This window comes from Eptatretus burgeri, chromosome 4, assembly GCF_056783735.1.
Source record: "Eptatretus burgeri isolate ZD-2024b chromosome 4, Ebu_testis_v1, whole genome shotgun sequence".
NCBI classification, from domain to species: domain Eukaryota; kingdom Metazoa; phylum Chordata; class Myxini; order Myxiniformes; family Myxinidae; genus Eptatretus; species Eptatretus burgeri.
This window is the reverse complement of record NC_140964.1, coordinates 122411513-122424025: the sequence shown is the minus strand read 5'-3', so window position 1 is coordinate 122424025 and position 12513 is coordinate 122411513. Positions and strand designations below refer to the sequence as shown.

The 12513-nt window shown below is 40.7% G+C and overlaps 1 protein-coding gene across 1 annotated transcript in view; it reads left to right on the top strand.

Annotated features, from left to right (window-relative positions):
* The window catches only part of LOC147029009 (tetratricopeptide repeat protein 39B-like), a 144270-nt gene that overhangs the window by 123254 nt on the left and 8503 nt on the right, over window positions 1–12513 (top strand). The window contains exon 15 of the mRNA XM_085879929.1: window positions 8593–8704. Within this exon, the coding sequence (XP_085736055.1) occupies window positions 8593–8704 (112 nt within the window). The remainder of the gene's footprint in view (window positions 1–8592; window positions 8705–12513) is intronic.

Here is a 12513-nt window from a genome sequence, read left to right as displayed (position 1 = left end):
CCAACTAATACCGGCAGACAGGATTCCCATTTAGTGCCCATCCAAGGGATGGCACACCCATTGATGAATCATCCTGCCCGTGAAACACTGGGATGGCAGTTTATAGCTGGGTCGAGATTCAAACTCAGGCTAGACAGCTTTGAGGCAAGTGTGCATACCTCGAGAGTCTAGGCGATCCTTCAAGCCCCACATCTGCTGTTAACTATCAGAGCCAAAATTCTGTCAAGAAGTACTGAACTCGCATCTTTCAAAGCTGTAATTGCAGGGATAGTTTAAACTGAAGTGCAGGAACAGCAAATATAAGAGAGAGGTATTGCACCGTTAGCGACGCAATTGCGTATAAATCACACATTACCAGACTTGTGGTGCCAAATTGGTGGATTTTCACTTTTTTGCTTCCAAAATGGTCACAGTTTTACTCCCCTCCCCCTCGCTGATGTTGCGACAATATCATTTGTGGTTGTTTAAGGATCAATTGTTTTTTTAATGAATGTTTAGTTTTAAAACATTTTTCATGTCTGCAGTTTATTCCCTCAATTTTTACCTCCGCCACCGAAGGTGGAAGGAGATTATGTTTTCATCCCTGTCTATCTGTCTGTCTGTCTTATCGCTTACAGGTCACAATTTTTAAACCGATCTTCACAAAACTTCACATGGTACAATTTGTCAAAAGCAAGAAGCCTATTGTTCTTCAGGTCAAAAGGTCAAAAGGTTAATATAGGCCCAAGGTCAACAAATTTGTCAAATTTCTAAAATCCTCAATTTTCATCTGATTGATGAGAAATTTGAAAAGCATTTTGACATGAGCTTACTGAATTCATCCACCAATTATTTGTGAGGTCAACGACGACCAAAAGGTCAACATAGGTCAAAGGTCAACGACTCAGCAAGAATTTCGAAAATCCTCATTTTTCATCCCATTGACTTGAGATTTGAAGAGGATTTGCATATCAGGTCACTGAATTCAATCACCAATTATTTTTGAGTGCAAATTTGTTTTATGGATTTTGCAAGTATCGTGCTCTGCACGACGTCGTCTTCCTGCTGCATGTATAATCTAAGATTTTTCAAGTATATTGGTCAGTCGATTTTGTTATTCTGTCTGTCTGTCGTCTATCTCTCACCTTCAGATCACAATTTTATACCGATCTTCACGAAACTTCGCCACATGGTAGTTTGTCATAACGAAGAAGCCTGTTGTTTTTGAGGTCTAAAGGTCAAAAAAGGTCCAAGGTCAAACCAACTAAAGTGGTATTTCTAAAATCCTCAATTTTCATCCGATTGACTTGAAATTTGAAAAGGATTTGCTTATCAGATCACTGAATTCAACCACCAATTATTTTTGAGGTCAACATAGACCAAAAGGTCAAAATCGACTGAATTTCTAAAATTGTAAATTTTCCTCCGATTGACTTGAAATTTGAAGAATTGCATATTTGGTCAATGACTTCAACCACCAATTATTTTTGAGGTTAAATTTGTTTTATGGATTTTGCAAGAATCGTGCTCTGTACGACAACGTCTTCTTGTTTTTGGCTGTCTGTCAGTCTCCTACAGGTTACAATTCAAAACCAATCATCATGAAACTCTACCAAGTTGTAGAGGTTGTCTCAACTGAGAAACCTATTCATTGAGGCCAAAAGTCATCAGGTCATCTTGAGGTCAATTTCTAAAATCATCATTTTTCATCCGATTGACTTGAAATTTTAATAGCAATTGATTAGTCCATTACTGAATTGGGAAAGCATCTATTTTTGAGGTCAAAGGTCAAATCAAGGGAAAACATCTAAAATCATCAAATTTCAACTGAAAAATCTCACTTTGCATCCTATTAACGTAAAAAAAATAAACAGCAATTGTATAGTCCATCGCTGAATTGGGAAGGCAACTATTTTTGAGGTCAAAATGTCAAAAGTCAACTCAAGGTCAAACTTCTAAAATCAAATTTGATCTGAAAAATAATAAATTTTCATCCGATTGACCTGAGCTTTGATTAAGATTGTGCATTTTAATCTTCATGAAATAGACAATTTGATGTATCTACGGCAACCTTTGGAGGGGGGAGGGGGGTTGCAAGTATCCTGCTCTGCACGACGTCTTTTTCTTATTATTCTGTCTTTGTTTTTCTGTTTGTGTGCAGGATATCTCAAAAAGTTGTCGAGGGATCCGGATGAAATTTGGTGAGCAGGTTTGGGGTGTGACAAGGACGAACTGATTGGACTTTGGTGAAGATCCATATCTGGATCCAGCTACTCTAATTTTTTTCAGTGATTCTTCACCATTGAGAGATTGGGCCAAAATTGATATATTGCACGATATCTCAAAAAGTTGTGGACGGATCTGGATGAAACTTGATGGACGAGTTGGGTGTGTGACGAGGACAAATTGATTCGATATTTGTGAAGACCTGAATCCATATCTGGATACGAGAATCATTTAATTTGTGAAGTGATTCTTCACCTTGAGAGATTGGGCCAAAAACGATACATAGTATGATATTTCAAAAATGTATTGGGCCCGATATGTTCTCATGGATCAGGCATTGCGTGTCGGAGGTATGCGCTCTTCCGAGTGCTGTTCTAGTCGTTATCTGTGTTGAATTATTTGATAATTTGTAAAATGAAAAAAATTGTTTTCAACCGCACTGAGCATGTCTGATTGGTTTTAATGTCTTCTTTCAATTTAGTCTTTCACTTTTTTGTTTTACCGTGAAATACATTTTCTGTCGCAAATATGATGTATCTATGTCACGTACTGATTAGTCTTTTCACAACAAAAGCAAGTGAGTAGGATGAGATAGCTCGGTCAATGGCGTTTTTGAAAGGAATTATGACATTTTGCAAATCGAGGGGGCGGGGCGGGGGAGTGATGGTTGTATGACATCATACGTTTTCTATTATTTTTGTTAAAAAAGCAAAGACAATCACGTCTGCAAAAAAAATCATTTGCCCCACTCTATATACAATGCATTGTAATAAAATAATGTTTTATTTTCAGTCATTTAAAATTTGTTCTTCCTGCACATCAGAATGAACCTGGTTTTACCTCGGATGAGAAAGTCGGTCATTTCCCATGATTCACCAAGTTTCAGCAAAGTCATTTGTTTTCAAATATAAAGTTCTGTTTTTCTGGTGTTGAGTAATCTTCTTTCACTTTTACCAACATTCTTCTTTGTTCGTATGCAGAACAAGGTTGTTGGCTGAGGGTGTGGCTGTGCCACTGATGCAATATCCTCTGCTCGTTCGGGCAGGAATTTGGAATTTGTTCATAGTGCCGGCGATAGCTGGCCTCCTCTTCGTAAAGGACAGCATGGGATCTTTAACGTCCACCAATGAATACTGGCTGGTGGGACTTCCAGTTTAACGTCCATCCGAGGGACGGCACACATATTAATGAATCATCCTGCGTGTTAAACACTGGGATGACAATTTATTGCAGGGTCGGGATCTAAACTGCTCATATTGGGGTATTGCTGTGTCGGGATTCGATCTGTTAATATTGGGATATTGCTGTGTCGGGATTCGAAATGCAAATATTGGGATATTGCTGTGCCGGGATTCTAACTGCAAATATTGGGATATTGCTGTGTCGGGATTCGATCTGATAATATTGGGATATTGCTGTGTCAGGATTCGATCTGCTAATATTGGGATATTGCTGTGTCGGGATTCGATCTGCTAATATTGGGATATTGCTGTGTCGGGATTCGAACTGCAAATATTGGGATATTGCTGTGTCGGGATTCAATCTGCTAATATTGGGATATTGCTGTGTCGGGATTCGATCTGCTAATATTGGGATATTGCTGTGTCGGGATTCGAACTGCAAATATTGGGATATTGCTGTGTTGGGATTCGATCTGCTAATATTGGGATATTGCTGTGTCGGGATTCGATCTGCTAATATTGGGATATTGCTGTGTCGGGATTCGATCTGCTAATATTGGGATATTGCTGTGTCGGGATTCGATCTGCTAATATTGGGATATTGCTGTGTCGGGATTCGATCTGCTAATATTGGGATATTGCTGTGTCGGGATTCGAACTGCAAATATTGGGATATTGCTGTGTTGGGATTCGATCTGCTAATATTGGGATATTGCTGTGTCGGGATTCGATCTGCTAATATTGGGATATTGCTGTGTCGGGATTCGATCTGCTAATATTGGGATATTGCTGTGCCGGGATTCTAACTGCAAATATTGGGATATTGCTGTGTCGGGATTCGATCTGATAATATTGGGATATTGCTGTGTCAGGATTCGATCTGCTAATATTGGGATATTGCTGTGTCGGGATTCGATCTGCTAATATTGGGATATTGCTGTGTCGGGATTTGAAATGCAAATATTGGGATATTGCTGTGTCGGGATTCGAACTGCAAATATTGGGATATTGCTGTGTCGGGATTCGATCTGCTAATATTGGGATATTGCTGTGTCGGGATTCGATCTGCAAATATTGGGATATTGCTGGTTCAGGATATTTCTGGGTCGGCGAGTGTGCGTACCTTTTGGCCATCCAGTCAGCCCTTTGCCGATGTTGATGTGTGATTATGCGATAATGAAATAACATAAAACCTGTCCCACAGTTTTAGTACCAAATTGTTCAGTCATGCTTTGTAGAGAGCTCAGGAGTCGAGCTTTTTGCACAAACTGGGACAGTTGGGTCTCATCTCTGTGTGAATTGAAGCATATCAATGATGAGAGGTGTTCATAAAGTTTGAGGAAGGAGTTACAAAGGTCCAAGACAGGTCAATGTTTTAATATCTCAACATCGTGTGCCTTGCTCCATTTGTCTTTGAGCCTGTCTGTCTATGTCAGTCAAAACTACTCTTCACAAAAAAGTAGATGCAACAACTTTTAAATTGTGAAATAACCACTGGGTTCTCAGGTGAGGATGTCTCCTTCCTGTGTATGCAAAAAATTGCTACCAACGAAAGAAACCCAATCAGGAGATTGGGCGTGCACAATTGTCTGCACAGGTGCACAAAATGTTACAATTGTCCTCACTTGAACTGAGGGATTCTGCGAATTCACGTGTCGATCAGGTCTTTCACAGAATATTTGTGCATGTCTGCACATGATCGACGTCAATTCCCACTTTAAGTTGGACACCATTGTGGTTCAGATTGGTTAAGGAATGGTTAGATGCCTTTTAACACCAAAATGAATGTTTCATGCGATCGGAATGGTTTGAGCGGGGGACGAGGTAGACTGCTTTTGCTTCCCGGTACAATGTGCACCGCAGTGTCATTTCTAGGGCACTGCACAGTTAGACTGAACAATTCACGGAGATACCTCAATCAGGTTGCACAAGCATTACAACTTCTCATGAGGATAGTTATCTTGTCATTGTTGCCCGAAGGAACTGCTTTTCAATAGCACGATCTCTTTGGAGCGATCTGCAGCCATCAACGATCAATTTCAATCTAGACGTTTCAGAACAGGCTTAATGCCAGAGGTGTGATGTCCAGAAGAACACTGCTCCGCATCCCTCAAACACAGTGGCATTGATTGCAATGTGCGATGCAACATCAAAACCGAAGGGTGAACCTCTGGCTCCACTTTATTTTTACCGCCACATCCACATTATTCTCGACTTGATGATGAACAGGCTATAATTTGGAGATGAAGTGGAGAACAATTTGTGAAGCGTGCAATTGGGTAGCAAGATTGGTATGCTGGAGGTAGCCTGATGGTATGGGCTGGTATTCAAATTCGCCAAAGAACTGCACTTATCATTTAGAGGAGTGCTATGGCTCGTTTCAGACACAGGGGTGAGATCATTGCACCTGTAGTAGTTGGCTCTTTGGCTCACCGGCAAGATTCACACTTCTTCATCTTTATGGATGACAGTGCCCATCCACACCATCCACGTGCTGTCAACACTGCACTTCAGGACCAAAATATCACTCATATGGACTGGCCTGTATGATCTCATTTAAATCCAATTTAAAATGTTTGATGGATCATGGGGAGGCATGGTTGTGGTTGCCAAATTCACCCACAGTTTGTTCAACTGGAACTGGAATGTTGCCCTGGTCAAAGAATGACACAACTGTCTACAGCAAGAGCTGGATAATCATCTAATGTGGTCAACGGTAAGCCAGGTACAAGCTTGTATTGTGGTCACACGTGCAATCAAAGCCATTTTGCCAATGTAAACTTGTCTGTCATCATTTTAAGGTCGTGTTCGTTACCAATGTGTACACTGTACCAATTTTAGCCAGCCATGTTTTCAGAAAACAACTTATCTTTGGCTTCCACTGATATCATGTGCGTTACCTCTGTCAGCGAAGGTGGACAGTGGTCATGTTTTCACCATTGTCTGTTTGTCTGTGAGCAGGGTATCTCAAAAAGGTATGGATGGATTCAGACGAAACTTGGTGGACAGGTTGGGTGTGTGACGAGAATGAATTGCTTCGATTTTGTTGAAGATCCCAATCTGGATCTGGATCTGGATACGATAAGTTTTTAGCTCGCCTGTTTGAAGAACAGAGAGCTATAGCGATACCCCCGGCGTGAGCGTGAGCGTGAAAATGTTAAAGTTTTTGGTGCAAGTTATTTTTTCCTTTCTAATGTTTTTATCTACCACATTATTTTTATACGCCCGAGATATATATATATATATATATATATATATATATATATATATATATATATATATATATATATATATATATATATATATATATATATATATATATATATATATATATATATATATATACACATATAATGTGATACCTGTCGTCCGTCCGTCCATCCATCCATTCCTGTCCGCATGCTAACTCCCAAAGTTTTCAACTTTCACGTTTTATATTTGGTACACAGGTACAGACTGTGGAGACGGTGTGTCGGGACATACGTTCGTCATCTAAAGTGGTTGCCATGGCAAACCAGGATGCTGTTTTCCATCCGTTTCTGTCCACACTCTAACTCCCAAAGTTTTCAACTTTCACGTTTCATATTTGGTACAGAGGTACAGACTGTGGAGACGGTGTGTCACGACATACGTTCGTCATCTAAAGTGGTTGCCATGGCAACCAGGATGCTGTTTTCCATGTCGTAGCACAATTCTGTATATACCTTCTTGTTCGAGCGGATATTGTGCTCACTTGCGCTCTTGTTACTGATTACAATGAACAAATACATATATTGCTTTAAAATTATTTGGATTAGACCACTGCAATGCTTTATAAAAATTTTTTAATTATGAGACGAGTCTTTTAAAAACGATAAATGTATAAACAGGTGAGCATTGGGTGGCTTTGACACCAACTCTGGCTAAATTTTACAAGTGATTATTCACCATTGAGAGATAGGGCCAAAAACTATATAAAGCAATATGTCTCCAAAAGTTATGGACAAAATCGGCCGAAAGTTGGTGGATAAGTTGGTGAGGTGACAAGAACAAGCTGATTAGATTTTGCTTGAGGTCCGCATGCAGATCCAGCCTATCGGTGGGATTCACAACGTGAACTGTTCAGCCTGGAGGAGCTCGGTGCTCTACCCAATGTGTTCTACTTTATTATGGAATATTCAGATCGATGAACTGGTCCTCTGCCTGAACAAAATGAATATGCTTGAATGTGCCATAAAAAATACAACTGTGCAGAACTTTTATTGCTTATTTTTTTTTGTGAAAAGTATAGAAGTTTTCAAATGCATATCCTTCAGTCATATCCTGGTTGCTTCATCTTTGGTGAATTAGGAGCCACGTGATTGAGACTTCAAATGTCGAACAGATTAAAGGGACTGGCATTGTGGTCTGAACTGTGACAATGCAGTCTGTACAACAAATCTTATGCACAGATATGTTGTTACGAAGGATGAGCACGCATTTGGTCAGTACCCCCTTGGCATTTGTATTTAAGGTCCTGCAGCAATTTTACATGAGCCTGGTGTAATATATTCCCCTGAGATTATAGTTTGGAAAGGCAGACAATGTTGATCAGCAGGAATCTCTTGCCTTCAAAGAAAACTGAAGCCATGATCTTGCCATATTTTTTGGATGCAAGTTTTCTTGCATTCCAATCTGGTTTCGGGATCCTCATGGTGAAGCCACATTTCAGCATTACTGCTTTAGACAACTTGATTATTGCTTTAGCCTATCCATTCGTTTGAGTCAGTTGCATCTGAAGCCATCGTTACCAGGGGTTGTCTTCAAGGGACTCGCGTCCAGGCTTAATGTCAGCGACCTATTTAACTACTGTAGAATGACAATGCATGCTCCCTGCCAACCATGACATGTGTACAATGATTTCTTTGGAGCTGTCACCTCTTTTACATAAAAATATCCGATGACACCTCTCCTCGAAAATTGCATGACTCTTCGTTGTATGTTGTCAAAAACTTCTGCATTTTACTGTAAAACAACAAAAATGTCAACTTGATCATGAGATTAATTGCATAGAACAACAATACATGTAAGTTGATTAGAATGTGTTCCTCTAACTTTTTCAGCATCCCTTGTATGGCCACTTGTGCTTGCTTTTTGCCCTCAACAGTACTCGTTTACATTTTAGTGAATTGTCTCTGTCTCCTTCTCCTTCCCACCCCAACCAAAATGTTTTATCCTGCCATTCTAGGAAATGATGTATATATGGAATGGCTTTGACGTGCTTGGAAGACAGCCAGCCCTTGCTGAGGCCATCCTAGAAACTGTGGAGAGCAAACTCAAATCTCTACCGTCTTCTTCTTGTAATGTTTTTAACTCTTTTTATTTCTTTTTGATTTTGCACATTTATTTTACTTCTTGACTGTCTGCATAGTTATCAATTTTGGACAGTTATCTATGCATTGTCTGCATAATAATTGGTAACTAAACAGGAAGGATGTGTGGCAGACGCCCTTTGTTGGTCAAGACCCCGCAACAAGTGCTGACATCACACATGGGTTCATGGTCACCATTCCACAGGGGTTCATATGTCCATGAAACACAAACAACCATCCATTGCAGCAAGCATTGAGTTAGCTGCTGCACTGCTACTCGCAGTCCCGGGCAACCAATCCTTTTTTGTTTTTTTTTTTATAGCAATGCCAGCGCAGCCCATGAGAAGGGAAGTGGTTCTGTGTATTTAGATTCTTTTATAATATCTTTTATTTAAAAAAAGTCGGCTTCATAAGACGCCAGTGATCCCCAACATTATTATGATATGACAATGTATTATGTCCCTGTGTGCTTGGATGTATGTGTTAGTATGACCATGCATGCTGGTCCTGTGGGCGAAGGTATATGTGTGTATTTGACCATGTATTTTGGCCTTCAGGCCGAAGTGCACGCGTACACTAGTTTGACAAGCTTTGTTGGACTGTGCATTTTGGCTGTGGGACCGAGGTGCACGTCCCCATCTGCATTATAATGTTAGATTTTTTTCTTTCTTTGAAAACAGTTTCATAAGGCCAGTTATCCCCATAAACACATTCATTGCATGACTTATACTGCATGTAGCAGTGTGGCACCTACCACACTGATTATTTGCAGTCGGTGGTTCTGTCTTTCATAAACTGCAACTAAAAGCAGGAAGCATCAATTTCATCTGTATTATACAAGAAAAAAACGTTTTAAAGAAAATGTAAAAATATAGAATGATGGAATCTCAAAAAAAAAAAACTAAACAAGGTAGGAATGACACCTCTTTACAATTCCACAATACGACACCACAATCTTCTTATGAATTACCATCACAACATCTTTTGACATTTTACTTTTGTTGTAGGATTGTGATTTTGCTGTGGGACTTTTGTTGTCATTTTACCTCATGCTGCCTTCCCTTCCCTTCCTTTCCGTCATGCTGCCTTCCCTTCCCCTCCCCTCACCCTGCCTTCCCTTCCCCTCCCCTCACCCTGCCTTCCCTTTTCCTCCCCTCATGCTTCCTTCCCCTCCCCTCACGCCCTCTTCCCTTTCCCCCCCCCTCCCCCCTCCCCCCTCTTTCTTATTCCCTCCCTGCTCTCCCTCCCTCCTCGCTCTTCCAGCAATCCTCGCTCTCCCACTAATCCTCGCTTCCCCGCCAATCCTCGCTTCCCCGCCCTTCCTCGCTTCCCCGCCCATCTTTGCTTCCCCACCCATTCTCGCCCCCCCACCCCTCTTCCCTCCCCTTCCCTCCTCTCTCTTACCCCTTCCCACTCACCCCTACCCCTCTCTCTCCCCCTCCACCTTAGTATTCCCGTCAGCATAGCAGTGGGTAGTATTTGTTATTTTATTTATATATATATATATATATATATATATATATATATATATATATATATATATATATATACCATCAGAGTGTGCTTACACATTGTGTAAGTATACGCACCGTGCTTCCCCATTGTCTCAGGTCGCTCACCTGCATTTTTTTCCATTTATTTATATTTTCATTTTTGGATGTTGTCTCATGATTCTGTGAATTTTTCTGGTGTATCGGCTTCAATGGCCATCGGTACACAACATTTCAGCTTTCTACATCACCTGGAAGGAAGGTACCGATCTTTAATATCAGTGAGTCAGTCAGTAGTGAGAAAGTGCTTTATCTAATATTAATGTGTGTGTCTGTGTGTCTGTCTGTCTGTGTCAGTCACCGGGTGGTTTGAGGAGCACAAGAATGAATTTACCAGTCTCCCATGGCCCTTCCAATTGCCAGGCCTCAATCCAATAGAGCATTTGTTGACTAACTGGAGAGGCGCTGAAGACCGCAGTTTCCACCTGCATCAAACCAACATGAATTGGAGGACTTCCTTGTGGAAGAATTGTGTTACATTTCTGCAGAACAGTTCCAGACCCTTAATTCCATATCATGTTGTATCCATGGCATCCTGGATGCACGTGGTGGCCCAGCACCCTCTAAGTGACATTCTGTTGGTGTTCCCATTTTTTTGTCCACTACCTGCAGTTGGCCATGGGTGAAAACTGGATCACACAGGTGCACTCCAACTCTTTGCAAAGTTTGAGCCTTGTTTATTTATTGTCATTAGCAGGGTACCCACCCGATGGGCGATCTTGTTCCAAGCATGCAACACGTTCTTCTGACGCAAACCTTTATTTGGGCGGTGTAGAGGCAACTGACAGCTCTGTAGAGGCAAAAAACCCCAAAAACATGGGGTTATGTGCATGAAGCAAAACCATACCTTCTTCTTCTAATTATTCAAAACACTTCACTGCACTGAACAACGTGGGAACAGGAATACTGTACTGTAAATGGTGGAGACTTGTAATACCCTCCCCTACCTCGAGGTTGGCGGTACACGATACACATTTACAGGGAAAATTTGTGTCCCCAACCCTCCTCCCCCCCCCCCCAAGACCACTGGCAAATATAAAGGCACCCCTATACATTAATTGTGGTCATGCTGATCCTATGTAGCAAGTCTGGATGTAATTGGCCAAGAACTGCAGGAGGAGTAGTGCGACAAACAAACAAACACACAAACATCAGGCCGTAAGTTCTAGTAAGGATGCCAAATGTGAGCTGCACTGGGAACTGACATTGACAAACAAATGGGAAGGACTCAAGTGGGCTGGATTGCAATGCCAGGAATTTACACAGTTTTGTGTGATCCTGCAATTTTTGCCTGCAATCGTCATTCGTTGATGACGGGCGACATTTCTGTATTTTCATAGTATTCAGTCTTGACAACTTACCTACAAAAACCTTAAATTTTGGGCTAAAACTGAAATTGCATACAAAAACATTCATTTATTACATAAATTGCTCATCCCTTTATTTGGGTGGTGCATTGACCAGACCGCTGCCTCAATCGCTCCCCCCCCCAAAAAAAAAAACACCCAGCTTGGATACATAAAGCGAAAAAATGCCTTCTGCTTATGTCCATATATAATACATCGTGGTTATATAGCTCAGATAATAATTAAAATTGTGAATATGAGACTTACCAGAAAACCAATATGGCAGACACATCGATTTTCCCCCTGATAATTGTGGATGGAGTCGAGCAGTTCTCCACCCAATATAGTGGGGCAACTTAGCTAAATATAGCATAACAATTGTGCATTTTGTGAGGAAAGCACCAAATTTGGCACACGAGTAGCCTGACGTGGATTTTTTTAACCCGCCTTGTTGTGATCGTTGTCCACCTGAAGGATTCCAACTGGCCGATTGTGGAATCCTATTTGACTTCAGGCAGAGTTTAACGTTTGTCCGATTTGGTTATAAAATCCTACATAAAACCCTATCGACACTGATAAAACTGATGTCCACACAAGTCCTTCATTGTGAAACAATTTATTTTCTAATTAACCACCATATACTTCTCACCCTCGTACAATGAATTTAAGAATCCCCATTGATTGCCATATTATTATTTCTATTTCATTTATTCTTGCTTTAGTTAACAGTTAGACCAACCTGATTCAATTCACTTCCACATTACATCAGAAAGTTTTATTCTAACTTGGTACTTGGTCAGTTCCAAGGAGTACAAGCCACTGAGATTCTAATACTTTCTCAGGTACTTGCACTGAAACAATTTTACATTTCAAAGCATTTTATACATTCATGAGAGAGAGG